The sequence below is a fragment of the Pseudophryne corroboree genome, chromosome 9 (assembly GCF_028390025.1).
Source record: "Pseudophryne corroboree isolate aPseCor3 chromosome 9, aPseCor3.hap2, whole genome shotgun sequence".
Taxonomy (NCBI): domain Eukaryota; kingdom Metazoa; phylum Chordata; class Amphibia; order Anura; family Myobatrachidae; genus Pseudophryne; species Pseudophryne corroboree.
The window spans coordinates 475,205,256-475,232,168 of NC_086452.1; the positions used below are offsets into that span (position 1 = coordinate 475,205,256).

At 47.4% G+C, this 26,913-nt stretch overlaps 1 protein-coding gene across 1 annotated transcript in view; it reads right to left on the reverse strand.

The window, feature by feature from the left end:
- GNAT1 (G protein subunit alpha transducin 1) overlaps nucleotides 1-26,913 on the reverse strand; it is a 34,257-nt gene that overhangs the window by 2,391 nt on the left and 4,953 nt on the right. The window contains exons 2-6 of the mRNA XM_063941405.1: nucleotides 18,961-19,003; nucleotides 17,355-17,496; nucleotides 10,632-10,789; nucleotides 612-740; nucleotides 142-271 (exon numbers count right to left, since the gene is read on the reverse strand). Coding sequence (XP_063797475.1) covers nucleotides 142-271; nucleotides 612-740; nucleotides 10,632-10,789; nucleotides 17,355-17,496; nucleotides 18,961-19,003 — 602 coding nt within the window. The remainder of the gene's footprint in view (nucleotides 1-141; nucleotides 272-611; nucleotides 741-10,631; nucleotides 10,790-17,354; nucleotides 17,497-18,960; nucleotides 19,004-26,913) is intronic.

The window sequence follows — 26,913 nt, forward strand, 5'->3', positions numbered from 1 at the left end:
TGTGCTGTACATGGCGCTTGTGGATTCCTTACACTCCCACTGTCACATCTGGTCTCCTCTTCTCCTTCTTACTTCTAACATTTATCAGTGTATGGAAATGTGACTATGATGTATTGTATAAGACCCTGTTCTGTCACTTACCACCTCATCATCCTCTACCAGAACCATATCGTACGCGCTCAGTGCAGCAATGAAGATGATACAGGTGACACCTTCGAAGCAATGGATCCACTTCTTACGCTCGGATCGCTGACCTCCCACATCAAACATCCTGCAACGAGGCAAAGTGTCAGCAGTACAGGATGAGCGGGGAAAAGCTGTGAAATGGGGTACAGGGGTTACACTGGGTTACTGGGTAGAAAAGATGCTAGAATATGCACATGTATACCCTGCACGCAGTGGTGACACTACAGAGATTGTGGGCGATACGGAGGCCGGAGGTAAGGGAGGCCTACCAATTCCATGTCATCCATCTCTCTGAGGATTCCGCTTTCCCTGAAGCCCGAATAGAAGAGCAAATGGCCCAGTAGACTATAGTGGCATCGCAGAGCTATTACCCAAATATACTGTAGCTATATTTCCACCCCGGTTTGTACAGGAATTGAGTTTACCTAAAGTTAAGATCTTTTAAGCCAAACTGTGTTTCGATAATACCAGTGGTCTTCACTCTGGACCTCAGCACGTCCTGCTCCGTAGGGACATACCCTGGGGCCACAAGCCGGTCCAGATCATTGAGATAACTAGAATTGGAAAAGAATGCAGACAGTCTATAGAACACACACTTCCCATATCAGACAGTTCCTCAGGGGGATATAAGTCATTGGAAAACTGGGAATAATGTAATCGGGACATTTATGGAAAGATCTATTCCAGACATTACTGTATAACAAACAATAGATAAGTGACTGTTATTAAAAGCACCCATGTACATGTAGATTGTTTTCGTAGTGATAGCTCATTATAATGCTGCGTACTGTGATAGCTCATTAAAATGCTGTGTGCTGTGATAGCTCATTACAATGCTGCGTACTGTGATAGCTCATTACAATGCTGCGTGCTGTGTTAGCTCATTATAATGCTGCGTGCTGTGATAGCTCATTAAAATGCTGTGTGCTGTGATAGCTCATTACAATGCTGCGTACTGTGATATCTCATTACAATGCTGCGTGCTGTGTTAGCTCATTATAATGCTGCGTGCTGTGATAGCTCATTATAATGCTGCGTGCTGTGATAGCTCATTACAATGCTGTGTGCTGTGATAGCTGATTATAATGCTGTTTAATGGTAGCTCATTATAATGCTGTGTGCTGTGACAGCTCATTATAATGCTGTGTGCTGTGATAGCTCATTATAATGCTGTGTGCTGTGATAGTTGATTATAATGCTGTTTACTGATAGCTCATTATAATGCTGTGTGCTGTGATAGGTCATTATAATGCTGTGTGTTGTGATAGCTGATTATAATGCTGTGTGCTGTGATAGCTCATTACACTGTTGTGTGCTGTGATAGCTGATTATAATGCTGTCTGCTGTGATAGCTCATTATAATGCTGCGTGCTGTGATAGCTCATTACAATGCTGTGTGCTGTGACAGCTTATTATAATGCTGTTTACTGATAGCTCATTATAATGCTGTGTGCTGTGACAGCTCATTATAATACTGTGTACTGATAGCTCATGATAATGCTGTGTGCTGTGATAGCTCATTACAATGCTGTGTGCTGTGATAGCTAATTATAATGCTGTGTGCTGTAATAGCTCATTATAATGCTGTGTGCTGTGATAGCTCATTATAATGTGGTGTGCTGTGATAGCTCATTATAATGCAGTGTGCTGTGATAGCTCATTACAATGCTGTGTGCTGTGATAGCTCATTATAATGCTGTGTGCTGTGATAGCTGATTATAATGCTGTGTGCTGTGATAGCTCATTATAATGCTGTTTACTGATAGCTCATTATAATGCTGTGTGCTGGGACAGCTCATTATAATGCTGTGTACTTATAGCTCATTATAATGCTGTGTGCTGTGATAATTCATTACAGTGCTGTGTGCTGTGATAGCTCATTATAATGCTGTGTGCTGTGATAGCTCATTATAATGCTGTGTGCTGTGATAGCTCATTACAGTGCTGTGTGCTGTGATAGCTCATTATAATGCTGTGTGCTGTGATAGCTCATTACAATGCTGTGTGCTGTGATAGCTGATTATAATGCTGTGTGCTGTGACAGCTCATTACAATGCCATGTACTGTGACAGCTCATTATAGTGCTGTGTACTGCCATAGCGCATTATAATGCTGTGTGCTGTGACAGCTCATTATAATGCTGTGTGCTGTGATAGCTCATTACAATGCTGTGTGTTGTGACAGATCATTATAATGCTGTGTACTGCCATAGCGCATTATAATGCTGTGTGCTGTGACAGCTCATTATAATGCTGTGTGCTGTGATAGCTCATTACAATGCTGTGTGCTGTGACAGCTCATTACAATGTCGTGTACTGTGACAGCTCATTATAATGCTGTGTACTGCCATAGCGCATTATAATGCTGTGTGCTGTGACAGCTCATTATAATGCTGTGTGCTGTGATAGCTCATTACAATGCTGTGTGCTGTGACAGATCATTATTATGCTGTGTACTGCCATAGTGCATTATAATGCTGTGTGCTGTGACAGCTCATTATAATGCTGTGTGCTGTGATAGCTCATTAAAATGCTGTGTGCTGTGACAGCTCAATACGTTGTGTGCTGTGACAGCTCATTATAATGCTGTGTGCTGTGACAGCTCATTACAATGTCCTGTACTGTGACAGCTCATTATAATGCTGTGTGCTGTTACAGCTCATTAGAATGCTGTGTGCTGTGACAGCTCATTAGAATGCTGTGTGCTGTGACAGCTCATTAGAATGCTGTGTGCTGTGATAGCTAATTATAATGTTTTGTGCTGTGACAGCTCATTATAAGGCTGTGTGCTGTGATAGCACATTATAATGCTGTGTGATGTGACAGTTCATTACAATGCTGTGTGCTGTGACAGTAGATTGTAATGCTGTGTGCTGTGACAGCTCATTATAATGCTGTGTACTGATAGCTCATTATAATGCTGTGTGCTGTGATAGCTCATTACAATGATGTGTGCTGTGATAGCTCATTATAATGCTGCGTGCTCTGATAGCTCATTATAATGCTGCGTGCTGTAATAGCTCATTACAATGCTGCGTGCTGTGATAGCTCATTATAATGCTGTTTACTGATAGCTCATTATAATGCTGTGTGCTGTGACAGCTCATTATAATGCTGTGTACTGATAGCTGATTATAATGCTGTGTGCTGTGATAGCTCATTACAGTGCTGTGTGCTGTGATAGCTCATTATAATGCTGTGTGATGTGATAGCTAATTACAATGCTGTGTGCTGTGATAGCTGATTATAATGCTGCGTGCTGTGCCAGCTCATTACAATGCTGTGTGCTGTGACAGCTCATTATAATGCTATGTACTGATAGCTCATTATAATGCTGCATGCTGTGACAGCTCATTATAATGCTGTGTGCTGTGATAGCTCATTATAATGCTGTGTGCTGTGAATGTGATAGCTCATTATAATGCTGTGTGCTGTGATAGCTCATTATAATGCTGTGTGCTGTGATAGCTCATTACAATGCTGTGTGCTGTGATAGTTGATTATAATGCTGTGTGCTGTGACAGCTCATTATAATACTGTTTACTGATAGCTCATTATAATGCTGTGTGCTGTGACAGCTCATTATAATGCTGTGTACTGATAGCTCATTATAATGCTGTGTGCTGTGATAGCCCATTACAGTGCTGTGTGCTGTGATAGCTCATTATAATGCTGTGTGCTGTGATAGCTTATTACAATGCTGTGTGCTGTGATAGCTGATTATAATGCTGTGTTCTGTGCCAGCTCATTACAATGCTGTGTGCTGTGACAGCTCATTATAATGCTATGTACTGATAGCTCATTATAATGCTGCGTGCTGTGACAGCTCATTATAGAGCCATGTACTGTGATTGCTCATTATAATGCTGTGTGCTGTGATTGCTCTTTATAATGCTGTGTGCTGTGATAGCTCATTATAATGCTGTGTGCTGTTATAGCTCATTACAATGCTGTGTGCTGTGATAGCTCATTATAATGCTGTGTGCTGTTATAGCTCATTACAATGCTGTGTGCTGTGATAGCTGATTATAATGCTGCGTGCTGTGCCAGCTCATTACAATGCTGTGTGCTGTGATAGCTCATTATAATGCTGTGTGCTGTGATAGCTCATTACAATGCTGTGTGCTGTGATAGCTCATTACAATGCTGTGTGCTGTGATAGCTGATTATAATGCTGTGTGCTGTGACAGATCATTACAATGCTGTGTGCTGTGACAGCTCATTACAATGTCGTGTACTGTGACAGCTCATTATAATGCTCTGTACTGCCATAGCACATTATAATGCTGTGTGCTGTGACAGCTCATTATAATGCTGTGTGCTGTGATAGCTCATTACAATGCTGTGTGCTGTGACAGATCATTATAATGCTGTGTACTGCCATAGCGCATTATAAAGCTGTGTGCTGTGACAGCTCATTATAATGCTGTTTACTGATAGCTCATTATAATGCTGTGTGCTGTGACAGCTCATTATAATACTGTGTACTGATAGCTCATGATAATGCTGTGTGCTGTGATAGCTCATTACAATGCTGTGTGCTGTGATAGCTAATTATAATGCTGTGTGCTGTAATAGCTCATTATAATGCTGTGTGCTGTGATAGCTCATTATAATGCTGTGTGCTGTGATAGCTCATTATAATGCAGTGTGCTGTGATAGCTCATTACAATGCTGTGTGCTGTGATAGCTCATTATAATGCTGTGTGCTGTGATAGCTGATTATAATGCTGTGTGCTGTGATAGCTCATTATAATGCTGTTTACTGATAGCTCATTATAATGCTGTGTGCTGGGACAGCTCATTATAATGCTGTGTACTTATAGCTCATTATAATGATGTGTGCTGTGATAGCTCATTACAGTGCTGTGTGCTGTGATAGCTCATTATAATGCTGTGTGCTGTGATAGCTCATTATAATGCTGTGTGCTGTGATAGCTCATTACAGTGCTGTGTGCTGTGATAGCTCATTATAATGCTGTGTGCTGTGATAGCTCATTACAATGCTGTGTGCTGTGATAGCTGATTATAATGCTGTGTGCTGTGACAGCTCATTACAATGCCATGTACTGTGACAGCTCATTATAGTGCTGTGTACTGCCATAGCGCATTATAATGCTGTGTGCTGTGACAGCTCATTATAATGCTGTGTGCTGTGATAGCTCATTACAATGCTGTGTGTTGTGACAGATCATTATAATGCTGTGTACTGCCATAGCGCATTATAATGCTGTGTGCTGTGACAGCTCATTATAATGCTGTGTGCTGTGATAGCTCATTACAATGCTGTGTGCTGTGACAGCTCATTACAATGTCGTGTACTGTGACAGCTCATTATAATGCTGTGTACTGCCATAGCGCATTATAATGCTGTGTGCTGTGACAGCTGATTATAATGCTGTGTGCTGTGATAGCTCATTACAATGCTGTGTGCTGTGACAGATCATTATTATGCTGTGTACTGCCATAGTGCATTATAATGCTGTGTGCTGTGACAGCTCATTATAATGCTGTGTGCTGTGATAGCTCATTAAAATGCTGTGTGCTGTGACAGCTCAATACGTCGTGTGCTGTGACAGCTCATTATAATGCTGTGTGCTGTGACAGCTCATTACAATGTCCTGTACTGTGACAGCTCATTATAATGCTGTGTGCTGTTACAGCTCATTAGAATGCTGTGTGCTGTGACAGCTCATTATAATGCTGTGTGCTGTGACAGCTCATTAGAATGCTGTGTGCTGTGATAGCTAATTATAATGTTTTGTGCTGTGACAGCTCATTATAAAGCTGTGTGCTGTGATAGCACATTATAATGCTGTGTGATGTGACAGTTCATTACAATGCTGTGTGCTGTGACAGTAGATTGTAATGCTGTGTGCTGTGACAGCTCATTATAATGCTGTGTACTGATAGCTCATTATAATGCTGTGTGCTGTGATAGCTCATTATAATGCTGTGTGCTGTGACAGCTCATTACAATGCTGTGTGCTGTGATAGCTCATTATAATGCTGTGTGCTGTGATAGCTCATTACAATGATGTGTGCTGTGATAGCTCATTATAATGCTGCGTGCTCTGATAGCTCATTATAATGCTGCGTGCTGTAATAGCTCATTACAATGCTGCGTGCTGTGATAGCTCATTATAATGCTGTTTACTGATAGCTCATTATAATGCTGTGTGCTGTGACAGCTCATTATAATGCTGTGTACTGATAGCTCATTATAATGCTGTGTGCTGTGATAGCTCATTACAGTGCTGTGTGCTGTGATAGCTCATTATAATGCTGTGTGATGTGATAGCTAATTACAATGCTGTGTGCTGTGATAGCTGAGTATAATGCTGCGTGCTGTGCCAGCTCATTACAATGCTGTGTGCTGTGACAGCTCATTATAATGCTATGTACTGATAGCTCATTATAATGCTGCATGCTGTGACAGCTCATTATAATGCTGTGTGCTGTGATAGCTCATTATAATGCTGTGTGCTGTGAATGTGATAGCTCATTATAATGCTGTGTGCTGTGATAGCTCATTATAATGCTGTGTGCTGTGATAGCTCATTACAATGCTGTGTGCTGTGATAGCTGATTATAATGCTGTGTGCTGTGACAGCTCATTATAATACTGTTTACTGATAGCTCATTATAATGCTGTGTGCTGTGACAGCTCATTATAATGCTGTGTACTGATAGCTCATTATAATGCTGTGTGCTGTGATAGCCCATTACAGTGCTGTGTGCTGTGATAGCTCATTATAATGCTGTGTGCTGTGATAGCTTATTACAATGCTGTGTGCTGTGATAGCTGATTATAATGCTGCGTTCTGTGCCAGCTCATTACAATGCTGTGTGCTGTGACAGCTCATTATAATGCTATGTACTGATAGCTCATTATAATGCTGCGTGCTGTGACAGCTAATTATAGAGCCATGTACTGTGATTGCTCATTATAATGCTGTGTGCTGTGATTGCTCTTTATAATGCTGTGTGCTGTGATAGCTCATTATAATGCTGTGTGCTGTTATAGCTCATTACAATGCTGTGTGCTGTGATAGCTCATTATAATGCTGTGTGCTGTTATAGCTCATTACAATGCTGTGTGCTGTGATAGCTGATTATAATGCTGCGTGCTGTGCCAGCTCATTACAACGCTGTGTGCTGTGATAGCTCATTATAATGCTGTGTGCTGTGATAGCTCATTACAATGCTGTGTGCTGTGATAGCTCATTACAATGCTGTGTGCTGTGATAGCTGTTTATAATGCTGTGTGCTGTGACAGATCATTACAATGCTGTGTGCTGTGACAGCTCATTACAATGTCGTGTACTGTGACAGCTCATTATAATGCTCTGTACTGCCATAGCACATTATAATGCTGTGTGCTGTGACAGCTCATTATAATGCTGTGTGCTGTGATAGCTCATTACAATGCTGTGTGCTGTGACAGATCATTATAATGCTGTGTACTGCCATAGCGCATTATAAAGCTGTGTGCTGTGACAGCTCGTTATAATGCTGTGTGCTGTGATAGCTCATTACAATGCTGTGTGCTGTGACAGATCATTATAATGCTGTGTACTGCCATAGCGCATTAAAATGCTGTGTGCTGTGACAGCTCATTACAATGTTGTGTGCTGTGACAGCTCATTATAATGCTGTGTGCTGTGACAGCTCATTACAATGTCCTGTACTGTGACAGCTCATTATAATGCTGTGTGCTGTTACAGCTCATTATAATGTTGTGTGATGTGACAGCTCATTAGAATGCTGTGTGCTGTGACAGCTCATTAGAATGCTGTGTGCTGTGATAGCTCATTATAATGTTTTGTGCTGTGACAGCTCATTATAAGGCTGTGTGCTGTGATAGCACATTATAATGCTGTGTGATGTGACAGTTCATTACAATGCTGTGTACTGATAGCTCATTATAATGCTGGGTGCTGTGATAGCTCATTACAATGCTGTGTGCTGTGATAGCTCATTATAATGCTGTGTGCTGTGACAGCTCATTACAATGCTGTGTGCTGTGATAACTCATTATAATGCTGTGTGCTGTGATAGCTCATTACAATGATGTATGCTGTGATAGCTCATTTTAATGCTGTGTGATGTGATAGCTAATTACAATGCTGTGTGCTGTGATAGCTGATTATAATGCTGCGTGCTCTGATGGCTCATTATAATGCTGCGTGCTGTAATAGCTCATTACAATGCTGCATGCTGTGATAGCTCATTATAATGCTGTTTACTGATAGCTCATTATAATGCTGTGTGCTGTGACAGCTCATTATAATGCTGTGTACTGATAGCTCATTATAATGCTGTGTGCTGTGATAGCTCATTACAGTGCTGTGTGCTGTGATAGCTCATTTTAATGCTGTGTGATGTGATAGCTAATTACAATGCTGTGTGCTGTGATAGCTGATTATAATGCTGCGTGCTGTGCCAGCTCATTACAATGCTGTGTGCTGTGACAGCTCATTATAATGCTATGTACTGATAGCTCATTATAATGCTGCATGCTGTGACAGCTCATTATAATGCTGTGTGCTGTGATAGCTCATTATAATGCTGTGTGCTGTGAATGTGATAGCTCATTACAATGCTGTGTGCTGTGATAGCTCATTATAATGCTGTGTGCTGTGATAGCTCATTACAATGCTGTGTGCTGTGATAGCTGATTATAATGCTGTGTGCTGTGACAGCTCATTATAATACGGTTTACTGATAGCTCATTATAATGCTGTGTGCTGTGACAGCTCATTATAATGCTGTGTACTGATAGCTCATTATAATGCTGTGTGCTGTGATAGCTCATTACAGTGCTGTGTGCTGTGATAGCTGATTATAATGCTGTGTGCTGTGATAGCTTATTACAATGCTGTGTGCTGTGATAGCTGATTATAATGCTGCGTTCTGTGCCAGCTCATTACAATGCTGTGTGCTGTGACAGCTCATTATAATGCTATGTACTGATAGCTCTTAATAATGCTGCGTGCTGTGACAGCTCATTATAGAGCCATGTACTGTGATTGCTCATTATAATGCTGTGTGCTGTGATTGCTCATTATAATGCTGTGTGCTGTAATAGCTCATTATAATGCTGTGTGCTGTGATAGCTCATTATAATGCTGTGTGCTGTGACAGCTCATTATAATGCTGTGTACTGATATCTCATTATAATGCTGTGTGCTGTGATAGCTCATTACAATGCTGTGTGCTGTGACAGCTCATTATAATGCTATGTACTGATAGCTCATTATAATGATGCGTGCTGTTACAGATCATTATAATGCTGTGTGCTGTGATAGCTCATTATAATGCTGTGTGCTGTGATAGCTCATTACAATGCTGTGTGCTGTGATAGCTCATTATAATGCAGTGTGCTGTGATAGCTCATTACAATGCTGTGTGCTGTGATAGCTGATTATAATGCTGTGTGCTGTGACAGATCATTATAATGCTGTTTACTGATAGCTCATAATAATGCTGTGTGCTGTGACAGCTCATTATAATGCTGTGTACTGATAGCTCATTATAATGCTGTGTGCTGTGATAGCTCATTACAGTGCTGTGTGCTGTGATAGCTCATTATAATGCTGTTTGCTGTGATAGCTTATTACAATACTGTGTGCTGTGATAGCTGATTATAATGCTGCGTTCTGTGCCAGCTCATTACAATGATGTGTGCTGTGACAGCTCATTATAATGCTATGTACTGATAGCTCATTATAATGCTGCGTGCTGTGACAGCTCATTATAATGCCATGTACTGTGATTGCTCATTATAATGCTGTGTGCTGTGATTGCTCATTATAATGCTGTGTGCTGTGATAGCTCATTATAATGCTGTGTGCTGTGTCAGCTCATTATAATGCTGTGTGCTGTGATAGCTCATTACAATGCTGTGTGCTGTGATAGCTCATTACAATGCTGTATGCTGTGATAGCTGATTATAATGCTGTGTGCTGTGACAGCTCATTACAATGCCATGTACTGTGACAGCTCATTACAATGCTGTGTACTGCCATAGCGCATTACAATGCTATAGTATATAATGGGGCAGGTATATAAGGGGAGTCTGGTTGGGGAGTGGGGTAATGGGGGACAGTACATTATACAGTTGCTATAGTATATAATGGGGCAGGTATATAAGGGGAGTCTGGATGGGGAGTGGGGTAATGGGGGACAGTACATTATACAGTTGCTATAGTATATAATGGGGCAGGTATATAAGGGGAGTCTGGTTGGGGAGTGGGGTAATGGGGGACAGTACATTATACAGTTGCTATAGTATATAATGGGGCAGGTATATAAGGGGAGTCTGGTTGGGGAGTGGGGTAATTGGGGACAGTACATTATACAGTTGCTATAGTATATAATGGGGCAGGTATATAAGGTGAGTCTGGATGGGGAGTGGGGTAATGGGGGACAGTAGTTCCTTACTATCCTGCTGAGTCATTAAGCTGATATTCCGATGCCCGATCGTAGCACGCCTGGATGCCCGTGTCTTTCCACAGGCGCCCGATAATCTCTGCCATGTCTTTAGGCATGCTGCCTTCATCGATGGTGTCTGCCAGGTGCATGAGTTTGCGAGAATCGTCCTGAAAGCATATTGCGGTTGTTACCAGGTACAGTCACAGCTGCGATCTGTCTCCATATTGTGATATAACAATCAGTAACCAGTGGCGGATGTTACCCCCATCCCCCCAGGTAATATCCGCCACCCAGCTCAGTGTCAGTGAGTCTGATGCAGTCTGTGACCGCACTGCCTGTTGGAAGTCCTACCTGTCAGTCACAGACACACAAGGCAGTCACATTGGCAGGCGTTTCCTTCCTCCGGGACTGTCAGACCAGGCTGAAATAAGTAGAGAGCTGGCTTCCTGTAGGAAGCCATTCCCTGCCTTTGGCGCAGCCCAATATGGCTTCTATGTGCTGCAGCCGATGCAGTCCATAGAAGCCGGGATTTGTACATTCGCAGTCGCACCGCAGCATTTGCAGATGCACTGGTCCGGGCACCTGCTGGATCCATTGCGTAGGTGCCGGGACCAGGGCGGGATAGGTTGCGGGGGAGGGTTAGGGTTAGGCACCAGGGGGAGGTTGGGGTATGGTTGTGGGGTAGTGTTAGTCACTAGGGGGAGGATAGGGTTAGGTTGCGGGGGAGGATTAGGGTTAGGCACTAGGGGGAGGTTAGGGTTAGGTTGTGGAGGAGGGTTAGGGTTAGTCACTAGGGGGAGGTTAGGGTTAGGTTATGGGGGAGGATTAGGGTTAGTCACTAGGGAGAGATTGGGGTTAGGTTGTGGGGGAGGGTTAAGGTTAGGCACTAGGGGGAGGTTAGTGTTAGGTTGTGGGGGAGGGTTAGGCACTAGGGGGAGGTTAGTGTTAGGTTGTGGGGGAGGGTTAGGGTTAGGCACTAGGGGGAGGATTAGGGTTAGTCACTAGGGGGAGATTGGGGTTAGGTTGCGGGGAGGGTTTCGGTCAGGCACTAGGGGGAGGTTGGCGTTAGGTTGCGGGGGAATATTAGGGTTAGGCACTAGCGGGAGGTTGGGGTTAGGTTGCGTGGGAGGGTTTGGGTTAGGCACTAGAGGGAGGTTGGGGTTTGGTTGCGGGGTAGTCTTAGGCACTAGGGGGAGGATGATGTTAGGTTGCGGGGGACAGTTAGGCACTAGGGGGAGGTTGGGGTTAGGTTGCGGGGGATGGTTACAGTTAGGCACTAGGGGAATTTAGGGTTAGGTTATGGGGGAGGGTTAGGGTTAGGCACTAGGGGGAGGTTGGGGTTAGGTTGCTGGGGAGGGTTTCGGTTAGGCACTAAGGGGCGGTTAGGGTTAGGTTGCGGAGGAGGGCTAAGGTTAGGCACTAGTGGAATTTAGAGTTAGGTAAGGGTTAGGCACTAGTGAGAGGTTAGGGAAAAGTTGCGGGGGAGGGGTAGTGAGGCACTAGGGGAAGGTTAGGGTTAGGTTACGGGGGAGGGTTAAGGTTAGGGACTAGGGGAATTTAGGGTTAGGTTATGAGGGAGGGTTACGGTTAGGCACTAGGGGGAGGTTAGGGTAAGGTTGCAGGGAGGGTTAGGGTTAGGCAATAGGGGGAGGTTAGGGTTAGGTTGCGGGGGAGGGTTAGGGTTAGGCACTAGAGGGAGGTTGGGGTTTGGTTGCGGGGTAGTCTTAGGCACTAGGGGGAGGTTGGTGTTAGGTTGCGGGGGACAGTTTGGGCACTAGGGGGAGGTTGGGGTTACGTTGCGGGGGAGGATTAGAGTTAGGCACTAGGGGAATTTAGGGTTAGGTTATGGGGAGGGTTAGGGTTAGGCACTAGGGGTGGGTTGGGGTTAGGTTATGGGTTAGGGTTAGATACTAGGGGGAGGTTAGGGTTAGGTTACGGGTTAGACACTAGGGGTAGGTTGGGGTTAGGTTATGTGTGAGGGTTAGATACTAGGGGGAGGTTAGGGTTAGGTTACGGGTTAGGCACTAGAGGTAGGTTGGGGTTAGGTTATGGGTTAGGGTTAGATACTAGCGGCAGGTTAGGATTAAGGTTAGGCACTAGGGGTAGGTTGGGGTTAGGTTATGGGTTAGGGTTAGATACTAGGGGGAGGTTAGGGTTAGGTTACGGGTTAGAGTTAGGCACTAGGGGTAGGTTAGGGTTAGGTTATGGGTGAGGGTTAGGTACTAGGGGGAGGTTAGGGTTAGGTTACGGGTTAGGGTTAGGCACTAGGGGTAGGTTGGGGTTAGGGTTAGTTAGATACTAGGGGGAGGTTAGGGTTAGAGTTAGGCACTAGGGGTAGGTTGGGGTTAGGTTATGGGATAGTGTTTGATACTAGGGGGAGGTTGGGGTTAGGTTACGGGTTAGGGTTAGGCACTATGGGTAGGTTGGGGTTAGGTTATGGGTGAGGGATAGGTACTAGGGGGAGGTTAGGGTTAGGTTACGGGTTAGGGTTAGGCACTAGGGGTAGGTTGGGGTTAGGGTTAGTTAGATACTAGGGGGAGGTTAAGGTTAGAGTTAGGCACTAGGGGTAGGTTGGGGTTAGGTTATGGGATAGTGTTTGATACTAGGGGGAGGTTGGGGTTAGGTTACGGGTTAGGGTTAGGCACTAGGGGTTGGTTGGGGTTAGGTTATGGGTGAGGGTTAGGTACTAGGGGGAGGTTAGGGTTAGGTTACGGGTTAGGGTTAGGCACTAGGGGTAGGTTGGGGTTAGGGTTAGTTAGATACTAGGGGGAGGTTAGGGTTAGAGTTAGGCACTGGGGGTAGGTTGGGGTTAGGTTATGGGATAGTGTTTGATACTAGGGGGAGGTTGGGGTTAGGTTACGGGTTAGGGTTAGGCACTAGGGGTAGGTTGGGGTTAGGTTATGTGTTAGGGTTAGATACTAGGGTTAGGGTTAGGGTTAGTCACTAGGGGGAGGTTAGGGTTAGGTTATGGGTTAGGGTTAGGGTTAGTTAGATACTAGGGGTAGGTTGGGGTTAGGGTTAGTTAGTTAGATACTAGGGGGAGGTTAAGGTTAGAGTTAGGCACTAGGGGTAGGTTGGGGTTAGGTTATGGGATAGTGTTTGATACTAGGGGGAGGTTGGGGTTAGGTTACGGGTTAGGGTTAGGCACTAGGGGTTGGTTGGGGTTAGGTTATGGGTGAGGGTTAGGTACTAGGGGGAGGTTAGGGTTAGGTTACGGGTTAGGGTTAGGCACTAGGGGTAGGTTGGGGTTAGGGTTAGTTAGATACTAGGGGGAGGTTAGGGTTAGAGTTAGGCACTGGGGGTAGGTTGGGGTTAGGTTATGGGATAGTGTTTGATACTAGGGGGAGGTTGGGGTTAGGTTACGGGTTAGGGTTAGGCACTAGGGGTAGGTTGGGGTTAGGTTATGGGTTAGGGTTGGATACTAGGGTTAGGGTTAGTCACTAGGGGGAGGTTAGGGTTAGGTTATGGGGGAGGATTAGGGTTAGTCACTAGGGAGAGATTGGGGTTAGGTTGTGGGGGGGGGTTAAGGTTAGGCACTAGGGGGAGGTTAGTGTTAGGTTGTGGGGGAGGGTTAGGCACTAGGGGGAGGTTAGTGTTAGGTTGTGGGGGAGGGTTAGGGTTAGGCACTAGGGGGAGGATTAGGGTTAGTCACTAGGGGGAGATTGGGGTTAGGTTGCGGGGAGGGTTTCGGTCAGGCACTAGGGGGAGGTTGGCGTTAGGTTGCGGGGGAATATTAGGGTTAGGCACTAGCGGGAGGTTGGGGTTAGGTTGCGTGGGAGGGTTTGGGTTAGGCACTAGAGGGAGGTTGGGGTTTGGTTGCGGGGTAGTCTTTGGCACTAGGGGGAGGATGATGTTAGGTTGCGGGGGACAGTTAGGCACTAGGGGGAGGTTGGGGTTAGGTTGCGGGGGATGGTTACAGTTAGGCACTAGGGGAATTTAGGGTTAGGTTATGGGGGAGGGTTAGGGTTAGGCACTAGGGGGAGGTTGGGGTTAGGTTGCTGGGGAGGGTTTGGGTTAGGCACTAAGGGGCGGTTAGGGTTAGGTTGCGGAGGAGGGCTAAGGTTAGGCACTAGTGGAATTTAGAGTTAGGTAAGGGTTAGGCACTAGTGAGAGGTTAGGGAAAGGTTGCGGGGGAGGGGTAGTGTTAGGCACTAGGGGAAGGTTAGGGTTAGGTTACGGGGGAGGGTTAAGGTTAGGGACTAGGGGAATTTAGGGTTAGGTTATGAGGGAGGGGTACGGTTAGGCACTAGGGGGAGGTTAGGGTAAGGTTGCGGGGAGGGTTAGGGTTAGGCAATAGGGGGAGGTTAGGGTTAGGTTGCGGGGGAGGGTTAGGGTTAGGCACTAGAGGGAGGTTGGGTTTGGTTGCGGGGTAGTCTTAGGCACTAGGGGGAGGTTGGTGTTAGGTTGCGGGGGACAGTTTGGGCACTAGGGGGAGGTTGGGGTTACGTTGCGGGGGAGGATTAGAGTTAGGCACTAGGGGAATTTAGGGTTAGGTTATGGGGGAGGGTTAGGGTTAGGCACTAGAGGTGGGTTGGGGTTAGGTTATGGGTTAGGGTTAGATACTAGGGGGAGGTTAGGGTTAGGTTACGGGTTAGACACTAGGGGTAGGTTGGGGTTAGGTTATGTGGAGGGTTAGATACTAGGGGGAGGTTAGGGTTAGGTTACGGGTTAGGCACTAGAGGTAGGTTGGGGTTAGGTTATGGGTTAGGGTTAGATACTAGCGGGAGGTTAGGATTAAGGTTAGGCACTAGGGGTAGGTTGGGGTTAGGTTATGGGTTAGGGTTAGATACTAGGGGGAGGTTAGGGTTAGGTTACGGGTTAGAGTTAGGCACTAGGGGTAGGTTGGGGTTAGGTTATGGGTGAGGGTTAGGTACTAGGGGGAGGTTAGGGTTAGGTTACGGGTTAGGGTTAGGCACTAGGGGTAGGTTGGGGTTAGGGTTAGTTAGATACTAGGGGGAGGTTAGGGTTAGAGTTAGGCACTAGGGGTAGGTTGGGGTTAGGTTATGGGATAGTGTTTGATACTAGGGGGAGGTTGGGGTTAGGTTACGGGTTAGGGTTAGGCACTAGGGGTAGGTTGGGGTTAGGTTATGGGTGAGGGTTAGGTACTAGGGGGAGGTTAGGGTTAGGTTACGGGTTAGGGTTAGGTACTAGGGGTAGGTTGGGGTTAGGGTTAGTTAGATACTAGGGGGAGGTTAGGGTTAGAGTTAGGCACTAGGGGTAGGTTGGGGTTAGGTTATGGGATAGTGTTTGATACTAGGGGGAGGTTGGGGTTAGGTTACGGGTTAGGGTTAGGCACTAGGGGTAGGTTGGGGTTAGGTTATGGGTGAGGGTTAGGTACTAGGGGGAGGTTAGGGTTAGGTTACGGGTTAGGGTTAGGCACTAGGGGTAGGTTGGGGTTAGGGTTAGTTAGATACTAGGGGGAGGTTAGGGTTAGAGTTAGGCACTGGGGGTAGGTTGGGGTTAGGTTATGGGATAGTGTTTGATACTAGGGGGAGGTTGGGGTTAGGTTACGGGTTAGGGTTAGGCACTAGGGGTAGGTTGGGGTTAGGTTATGGGTTAGGGTTAGATACTAGTGGGAGGTTAGGGTTAGGGTTAGGCACTAGGGGTAGGTTGTGGATAGGTTATGGTATAGTGTTAGGTACTAGGGGGAGGTTAGGTTAGGTTACGGGTTACGGTTAGGCACTAGGGGTAGGTTGGGGTTAGGGTTAGTTAGATACTAAGGAGAGGTTAGGGTTAGAGTTAGGCACCAGGGGTAGGTTGGGGTTAGGTTATGGGATAGTGTTTGATACTAGGGGGAGGTTGGGGTTAGGTTACGGGTTAGGGTTAGGCACTAGGGGTAGGTTGGGGTTAGGTTATGGGTTAGGGTTAGATACTAGGGGGAGGTTAGGGTTAGGCACTAGGGGTAGGTTGTGGATAGGTTATGGGATAGTGTTAGGTACTAGGGGCAGGTTGGGTTAGGTTACAGGTTAGGGTTAGGCACTAGGGGTAGGTTGGGGTTAGGTTATGGGTGAGAGTTAGATACTAGGGGGAGGTTAGGGTTAGGTTGCGGGGGAGGGTTAGGGTTGGGTATTAGGGGGAGGTTAGAGTTTAAGAAGGCTTGAAGTCTAATGCGCATAGGCAGATCTCCAGTAACACAACGCGGCAGCCATTTTCCTGCTGATTTCTCTACTGCACATGTGCAAAATGCCGGGAAACTGTCCGCCACACCATTTACCCGGTAATTTACGCCAGCGCTGCTGCCATCGGCGTGTGACTCTGCAGGGGCAACTATTCAAGCAGTGGGTGCAGGGAGTGAGGTGTGAGCCCCCTGTACCGCACACTGCACCCAGTATATATACAGTACGCCAGTGATTACACCATATTAGGAGACAGCTACATTGGATTACTGTAGGGTCAGCAGCCCCATAACGGTGACTTGGGTTGGCAGAATCACCTAGGTGGAGGTGTATAGTAGTAAGCCCCCTATTGAGGACATATGGAGATGTTTGCCCATATCAGATAATCAGACTGTAGCTGTCATTTATCTGGCTCAGTGGCTCCCACATGTCTCTGTATCACGGCGTCCCTAGGCCAATAGTTTCATATTGAGAAATTCAGATGGCTGGCCTTCAGTATACATGTGTTCCCTTATGTAGCCCGGGAAGCCATACTGCCCAAATATCCCCCAACAGCTGCAGCGCTTCTACCTGCGACACCGCAGTGCTGCAGCAGGTTATATGACCAGTCGCTCACCTGTCTAGCTGGGTCACCATACTGGATGTTCAGCGTGTTCATAGCTCGGACGATGGCGAGCATAGACTGCAGCGTGTTTCCGTTAATAATGGTAATAAACTCCAGACATTCCTCAAGGGAGTAACCATCTTGATGGATAATTCTGGAAGAAAAAGTAATAAAGACTAACGTGACTGTGAGAGCGCGAAGCTAGGAGGCAACAAAGTACTTGGCGTCCAATCACTATGCAGTAAGAAATGGGCGGGGTGCTGACCCTACAGCATAGAGCGGCAGCAGAAATGGCCGGCACCAGAGGCGATGAACAGAAGCTTCCAGCGGAAGCTCTTTATCTTCCTGACGGGGGGCTCTGCATCATGTCTGGGGCTGATTCCAACTCCTCCCTGCCCATCCCGGTGATCAACGCCCGACATTACTGGGGTGGGTCTTAAGTGCGTTGGGAGGCGGAGTCTAAAAATTCGGGAGTTAGCTTAACTCCGGCACTGCCAGGTACTACACGGTAGATTCTAGGGACTGCATCAGCTGCAGCCGATAGAAGACCGATAGGGCTGGGGTGGGGGGCGGCTTCCCATGGGGAGCGCTGTCTTTCATACAGCAGTCCGGACTGGCAGTCCCAGGGGCGATGTATCCAAATATCACAATGCAAGTCAGGCAAATATGTCACATCCCATTCACATCTGAGGTGTGGACTGTGACAAATACGCCTCCAGGGGGTACATTTACTAAAGGTCGATTTTGTATGGTTTTTGTTCGATTTTAGATCGATGTTAAATCGATTTTGCTCAATGTTGGACTTTTACTAACATTTAAAAAGTAAAATAAAAAAAATAATCTGCTAGTAAATTTAACATCGATCTAAAATTGAACAAAAACATACAAAATCGACCTTTAGTAAATACATGGGTTGGATGGGTTGGTATCGATATACCGGCGGCCGTCATCCTGGCGGTCAGAATCCTGACCGCGGAATGCCGGTAGCAGGGCGAGCACAAAAGAGCCCCTTGCGGGCTTACTGCGCTTGCTAAACTGCGGGCACGGTGGAGCGCTGCCACGCTATTTATTCTCCCTCCGGGTGAGTCGTGGACACCCCAAAAAAGAGAATAGGTGTCAGTATCCCGGTGGTTGGGATCCCGGCGCCCGTATGCTGAACGCCGGGATATTGAATGTATCCGTTTTGGATATTTGGAATGATTATTAAATTAGTTATAGGAACTGATGACTTCCAGACATATCATATACCACGTCATTCACAATAAAATACATTTATGTCACGCCTAAACCATATCTAACCCACTTTTGAACACGTATAGTCTGGATCTTGGGTTAAAAAAGGGGTGGGCTTTCTTAAGAAGGAGGCGGAGCCTCACTGTGGGGGTGTGGCTGTGTCCCCCAGCTCTCCCTGCACCGTTTATAGACACTGCGGTCGGTGGGCGGGACAGCAGGACAGTCCCTGTATAAATGACTGTAGGGGACAATGCTCCTCGTCTTGTGAAGTGAGGTTGTTCATCAGACGGCGTTTTGCTGCCGGGATCCCGCCATCGGTCACCCATACCCAACCCAGATAATGGGGTCTATGTACTAATCCCGGGACAGGGAGCAGTAGACTCACTTCATCTGTTTTACAATGGTGCTTTTCCCGGACTCTCCGGCTCCTGGAACATAGGAAAGATCAGATCAGTCATTCAGCTGGTATACAGATATATATATACATGGCGGCTTCCAACGTATGGACAGTCAATAGGGCGGCACCATATCATTGACATGCATTAGGCCGACATGGTCAAGAGGTCGACAAGTAAAAGGTAGACCGTACGTAAGGTCGACACGACAATGGATGACACGCCTATGATCAACAAAAGTTTTTTTGGGTTTTTCACATTTCTCTGACGTCCTAGTGGATGCTGGGAACTCCGTAAGGACCATGGGGAATAGCGGCTCCGCAGGAGACTGGGCACAAAAGTAAAAGCTTTATGACTACCTGGTGTGCACTGGCTCCTCCCCCTATGACCCTCCTCCAAGCCTCAGTTAGATTTTTGTGCCCGGCCGAGAAGGGTGCATGCTAGGTAGCTCTCCAGAGCTGCTTAGAGTAAAAGTTTTAAATAGGTTTTTTTATTTTCAGTGAGACCTGCTGGCAACAGGCTCACTGCATCGTGGGACTAAGGGGAGAAGAAGCGAACTCACCTGCGTGCAGAGTGGATTGGGCCTCTTAGGCTACTGGACATTAGCTCCAGAGGGACGATCACAGGTTCAGCCTGGATGGGTCCCGGAGCCGCGCCGCCGGCCCCCTTACAGAGCCAGAAGAGCGAAGAGGTCCGGAGAAATCGGCGGCAGAAGACGTTCCTGTCTTCAATAAGGTAGCGCACAGCACTGCAGCTGTGCGCCATTGCTCTCAGCACACTTCACACTCCGGTCACTGAGGGTGCAGGGCGCTGGGGGGGAGCGCCCTGAGACGCAATAAAACATGTTTTAAACCTTATATGGCTAAAGAAATGCATCACATATAGCTCCTGGGCTATATGGATGCATTTAACCCCTGCCAGTTTTCCTAAAAAAAAAAAAGCGGGAGAAAAGGCCGCCGAAAAGGGGGCGGGGCCTATCTCCTCAGCACACAAGCGCCATTTTCCCTCACAGCTCCGCTGGAAGGACGGCTCCCTGACTCTCCCCTGCAGTCCTGCTACAGAATCAGGGTAAAACAAGAGAGGGGGGGCACTAATTGGCAGAATATACATATACAGCAGCTATAGAAGGGAGAAACACTTATATAAGGTTATCCCTGCATATATATAGCGCTCTGGTGTGTGCTGGCAAACTCTCCCTCTGTCTCCCCAAAGGGCTCGTGGGGTCCTGTCCTCTATCAGAGCATTCCCTGTGTGTGTGCTGTGTGTCGGTACGATTGTGTCGACATGTATGAGGAGGAAAATGATGTGGAGGCGGAGCAATTGCCTGTAATAGTGATGTCACCCCCTAGGGAGTCGACACCTGACTGGATGGTAGTATGGAAGGAATTACGTGACAGTGTCAGCACTTTGCAAAAAACTGTTGACGACATGAGACAGCCGGCAAATCAGTTAGTGCCTGTCCAGGCGTCTCAAACACCGTCAGGGGCTCTAAAGCGCCCGTTACCTCAGATGGTCGACACAGACCCAGACACGGATACTGACTCCAGTGTCGACGGTGACGAGACAAACGTAATGTCCAGTAGGGCTACACGTTACATGATCACGGCAATGAAGGAGGCTTTGAACATTTCTGATACTACAAGTACCACAAAAAGGGGTATTATGTGGGGTGTGAAAAAACTACCCATAGTTTTTCCTGAATCAGATGAATTAAATGAGGTGTGTGACAAAGCGTGGGTTTCCCCCGATAAAAAACTGCTGATTTCTAATAAATTATTGGCATTATACCCTTTCCCGCCAGAGGTTAGGGCGCGTTGGGAAACACCCCCTAGGGTAGATAAGGCGCTCACACGCTTATCAAAACAAGTGGCGTTACCGTCTCCTGATACTGCCGCCCTCAAGGAACCAGCTGATAGAAAGCTGGAAAATATCCTAAAGGGTATATACACACATAGTGGTGTTATACTACGACCAGCAATCGCCTCAGCCTGGATGTGCAGCACTGGAGTGGCTTGGTCGGATTCCCTGACTGAAAATATTGATACCCTGGATAGGGACAGTATATTATTGACTATAGAGCATTTAAAGGATGCATTACTATATATGCGAGATGCACAGAGGGATATTTGCACCCTGGCATCAAGAGTAAGTGCGTTGTCCATTTCTGCCAGAAGAAGTTTATGGACACGACAGTGGTCAGGTGATGCGGATTCCAAACGGCATATGGAAGTTTTGCCGTATAAAGGGGAGGAGTTATTTGGGGTCGGTCTGTCAGACCTGGTGGCCACGGCGACGGCTGGGAAATCCACCTTTTTACCCCAGGTCACCTCTCAGCAGAAAAAGACACCGTCTTTTCAAACTCAGTCCTTTCGTCCCCATAAGGGCAAGCGGGCAAAAGGCCACTCATTTCTGCCCCGGGGCAGAGGAAGGGGAAAAAGACTGCAGCAGGCAGCCTCTTCCCAGGATCAGAAGCCCTCCCCCGCTTCTGCCAAGTCTTCAGCATGACGCTGGGGCTTTACAAGCGGACTCAGGCACGGTGGGGGCCCGTCTCAAAAATTTCAACGCGCAGTGGGCTCACTCGCAAGTGGACCCCTGGATCCTGCAGGTAGTATCACAGGGGTACAAATTGGAATTCGAGACGTCTCCCCCTCGCCGGTTCCTGAAGTCTGCTCTACCAACGTCTCCCTCCGACAGGGAGGCAGTATTGGAAGCTATTCACAAGCTGTATTCCCAGCAGGTGATAATCAAGGTACCCCTCCTACAACAGGGAAAGGGGTATTATTCCACGCTGTTTGTGGTACCGAAGCCGGACGGCTCGGTGAGACCGATTTTAAATCTGAAATCATTGAACACTTACATAAAAAGGTTCAAATTCAAGATGGAATCACTCAGAGCAGTGATAGCGAACCTGGAAGAAGGGGACTATATGGTGTCTCTGGACATCAAAGATGCTTATCTCCATGTCCCAATCTACCCTTCTCACCAAGGGTACCTCAGGTTTGTGGTACAGAACTGTCATTATCAGTTTCAGACGCTGCCGTTTGGATTGTCCACGGCACCACGGGTCTTTACCAAGGTAATGGCCGAAATGATGATTCTTCTTCGAAGAAAAGGCGTCTTAATTATCCCTTACTTGGACGATCTCCTGATAAGGGCAAGATCCAGGGAACAGTTAGAGGTCGGAGAAGCACTATCTCAGGTGGTGCTACGTCAGCACGGGTGGATTCTAAATATTCCAAAATCGCAGCTGATTCCAACAACACGTCTACTGTTCCTAGGGATGATTCTGGACACAGTCCAGAAAAAGGTGTTTCTCCCGGAGGAGAAGGCCAGGGAGTTATCCGAGCTAGTCAGGAACCTCCTGAAACCAGGACAAGTGTCAGTGCATCAATGCACAAGGGTCCTGGGAAAGATGGTGGCTTCTTACGAGGCGATTCCATTCGGAAGATTCCATGCAAGAACTTTTCAGTGGGATCTGCTGGACAAATGGTCCGGATCGCATCTTCAGATGCATCAGCGGATAACCCTATCTCCAAGGACAAGGGTGTCTCTCCTGTGGTGGTTGCAGAGTGCTCATCTTCTAGAGGGCCGCAGATTCGGCATTCAGGACTGGATTCTGGTGACCACGGATGCCAGCCTGAGAGGCTGGGGAGCAGTCACACAGGGAAAAAATTTCCAGGGCTTGTGGTCAAGCATGGAAACGTCTCTTCACATAAATATCCTGGAACTAAGGGCAATTTACAATGCCCTAAGCCAAGCAAGGCCTCTGCTTCAGGGTCAGTCGGTATTGATCCAATCGGACAACATCACGGCAGTCGCCCACGTAAACAGACAGGGCGGCACAAGAAGCAGGAGGGCAATGGTAGAAGCTGCAAGGATTCTTCGCTGGGCGGAAAATCATGTGATAGCACTGTCAGCAGTGTTCATTCCGGGAGTGGACAACTGGGAAGCAGACTTCCTCAGCAGACACGACCTCCACCCGGGAGAGTGGGGACTTCATCCAGAAGTCTTCCACATGATTGTAAACCGTTGTGAAAAACCAAAGGTGGACATGATGGCGTCCCGCCTCAACAAAAAACTAGACAGGTATTGCGCCAGGTCAAGGGACCCTCAGGCAATAGCTGTGGACGCTCTGGTAACACCGTGGGTGTACCAGTCAGTGTATGTGTTCCCTCCTCTGCCTCTCATACCCAAGGTATTGAGAATTATAAGACGGAGAGGAGTAAGAACTATACTCGTGGCTCCGGATTGGCCAAGAAGGACTTGGTACCCGGAACTTCAAGAGATGCTCACAGAGGACCCGTGGCCTCTACCTCTAAGGAAGGACCTGCTCCAGCAGGGACCTTGTCTGTTCCAAGACTTACCGCGGCTGCGTTTGACGGCATGGAGGTTGAACGCCGGATCCTGAAGGAAAAAGGCATTCCAGATGAAGTCATCCCTACCCTGGTCAAGGCCAGGAAGGATGTAACCGCAAAACATTATCACCGCATTTGGCGAAAATATGTTGCGTGGTGTGAGGCCAAGAAGGCCCCTACAGAGGAATTTCAACTGGGTCGTTTCCTGCATTTCCTGCAAACAGGACTATCTATGGGCCTAAAATTAGGATCCATTAAGGTTCAAATTTCGGCCCTGTCGATCTTCTTCCAAAAAGAACTGGCTTCAGTGCCTGAAGTTCAGACGTTTGTCAAAGGGGTACTGCATATACAGCCTCCTTTTGTGCCTCCAGTGGCACCTTGGGATCTCAATGTAGTGTTGAGTATCCTAAAATCACATTGGTTTGAACCACTAACCACTGTGGAATTGAAATATCTCACATGGAAAGGGGTCATGCTGTTAGCCCTGGCTTCAGCCAGGCGTGTCTCAGAATTGGCGGCTTTGTCGTATAAAAGCCCTTACCTAATTTTTCATTCAGACAGGGCAGAACTGAGGACTCGCCCTCAATTTCTCCCTAAGGTGGTTTCAGCGTTTCACATGAACCAGCCTATTGTGGTGCCTGCGGCTACTAGGGACTTGGAGGACTCCAAGTTGCTGGACGTAGTCAGGGCCCTGAAAATATATATTTCCAGGACGGCTGGAGTCAGAAAATCTGACTCGCTGTTTATTCTGTATGCACCCAACAAGCTGGGTGCTCCTGCTTCTAAGCAGACTATTGCTCGCTGGATTTGTAGCACAATTCAGCTGGAGCATTCTGCGGCTGGATTGCCACAGCCAAAATCTGTAAAAGCCCATTCCACAAGGAAGGTGGGCTCATCTTGGGCGGCTGCCCGAGGGGTCTCGGCTTTACAACTTTGCCGAGCAGCTACTTGGTCAGGGGCAAACACGTTTGCTAAATTTTACAAATTTGATACCCTGGCTGAGGAGGACCTGGAGTTCTCTCATTCGGTGCTGCAGAGTCATCCGCACTCTCCCGCCCGTTTGGGAGCTTTGGTATAATCCCCATGGTCCTTACGGAGTTCCCAGCATCCACTAGGACGTCAGAGAAAATAAGAATTTACTTACCGATAATTCTATTTCTCATAGTCCGTAGTGGATGCTGGGCGCCCATCCCAAGTGCGGATTGTCTGCAATACTTGTACATAGTTATTGTTACAAAAAAATCGGGTTGTTATTGTTGTGAGCCGTCTGTTCAGAGGCTCCTTTGCGTTTATCATACTGTTAACTGGGTTCAGATCACAAGTTGTACGGTGTGATTGGTGTGGCTGGTATGAGTCTTTCCCGGGATTCAAGATCCTTCCTTATTGTGTACGCTCGTCCGGGCACAGTATCCTAACTGAGGCTTGGAGGAGGGTCATAGGGGGAGGAGCCAGTGCACACCAGGTAGTTCAAGCTTTTACTTTTGTGCCCAGTCTCCTGCGGAGCCGCTATTCCCCATGGTCCTTACGGAGTTCCCAGCATCCACTACGGACTACGAGAAATAGAATTATCGGTAAGTAAATTCTTATTATTAAACTTCTGCTTGGTTACCCCTCCAGGTGGAGTATGACTGGGAATAATAATCTGCCCGAGGCGCGGTCAGGGTCAGCGTTTGCTATGATTGTGGTCAGGACCAGATTAACAATGGGGCGGATGGAGCTCCAGCTCCAGGCCACCCCATAAAAATAGGCCCATCACACTATAGGCCATAAATTGTAAGTATTTAAATAGTTTTTCTAGTTTTCTCAGAAATATATGCATTTTTTGTGTGTTTTTATGTACTTAGCGAAACAGTGGGACTGGTAGTGTAAGAGGTGTACACACCCATGTGGCTCTTGCCCGTACTTGCCTACTCTCCCGGGAGGCTCCCGTTTTTTGGGGTAGCCCCCTGCTGCCCCGGAAGAGTAGGCAGGTCTCCCGCATCCTGCTCGCACCCTAGTGATGGGGGCAGGATGCGGGTCCGTGTGGAGGGGAAGGGTTCGAATGACACGAATTGCGTAATTTTAGCCCCGCCCCCTTCCCGCAGACCTGAGAATCGTGGCATTTACCCGATGTGGTGGCGGGACTTGATGATGTCACAGTCCGGCCCCGCCCCCCGCAGTCTACTGCATTGTCTCCTCTCTGGGTATGTAAGTATGCTCTGGCCCCACCCACACTGATCACAGCTCCTCCGCATCTCACAGGCCCTTGTGGCTCTTAATCCGGCCCTGATTGTGGTCACAGATGATGAAACATAGATAATAATACCCAAACAAAAACTTGTGTCGACCATTTCCATGGTGACCTTATGACCTTGTCAACATTTTGTATCGGTTGATATTTTCTACAGTCTACAGTTTCCATGTCGACCTTTGAACCTGCCGACATGTAGATCTTCCTGCGCTGTGGACGCTGTGTCACTGATGACTGGGTGTGCGATACGCTGTGGACGCTGTGTCACTGATGACTGGGTGTGCGATACGCTGTGGACGCTGTGTCACTGATGACTGGGTGTGCGATACGCTGTGGACGTTGTGTCATTGATAACTGGGTGTGCGATACGCTGTGGACGTTGTGTCACTGTTGACTGGGTGTGCGATACGCTGTGGACGTTGTGTCACTGTTGACTGGGTGTGCGATACGCTGTGGACGTTGTGTCATTGATGACTGGGTGTGCGATACGCTGTGGACGTTGTGTCACTGTTGACTGGGTGTGCGATACGCTGTGGACGTTGTGTCACTGTTGACTGAGTGTGCGATACGCTGTGTCACTGATGACTGGGTGTGCGATACGCTGTGGACGCTGTGTCACTGATGACTGCGTGTGCGATACGCTGTGGATGCTGTGACACTGATGACTGCGTGTGCGATACGCTGTGTCACTGATGACTGGGTGTGCGATACGCTGTGGACGTTGTGTCACTGTTGACTGAGTGTGCGATACGCTGTGTCACTGATGACTGGGTGTGCGATACGCTGTGGACGCTGTGTCACTGATGACTGCGTGTGCGATACGCTGTGGACGCTGTGTCACTGATAACTGGGTGTGCGATACGCTGTGTCACTGATGACTGGGTGTGCGATACGCTGTGGACGCTGTGTCACTGATGACTGCGTGTGCGATACGCTGTGGACGCTGTGTCACTGATAACTGGGTGTGCGATACGCTGTGTCACTGATGACTGGGTGTGCGATACGCTGTGGACGCTGTGACACTGATGACTGCGTGTGCGATACGCTGTGGACGCTGTGTCACTGATAACTGGGTGTGCGATACGCTGTGTCACTGATGACTGGGTGTGCGATACGCTTATATGCTTGTACCCTTCAACAGCTGGCACTGGCCCACGCCAGTCCCACCAACAGGGTCTGGCCCGGGTATATAGTACCCTCCTCTTTCACAGTGCCCCTGTCATGCCCTAACATAATAATGGTGGCCGGGCATGGTGGAATGTGCGCAGTGCCGTTTCTTGCGGCAGGTGAGTCGTGCGACCACACAGAGCTCCCGCCACGGGACTTTTGGCTCCATAAGCTCCCCCTCCTTCCTCTAG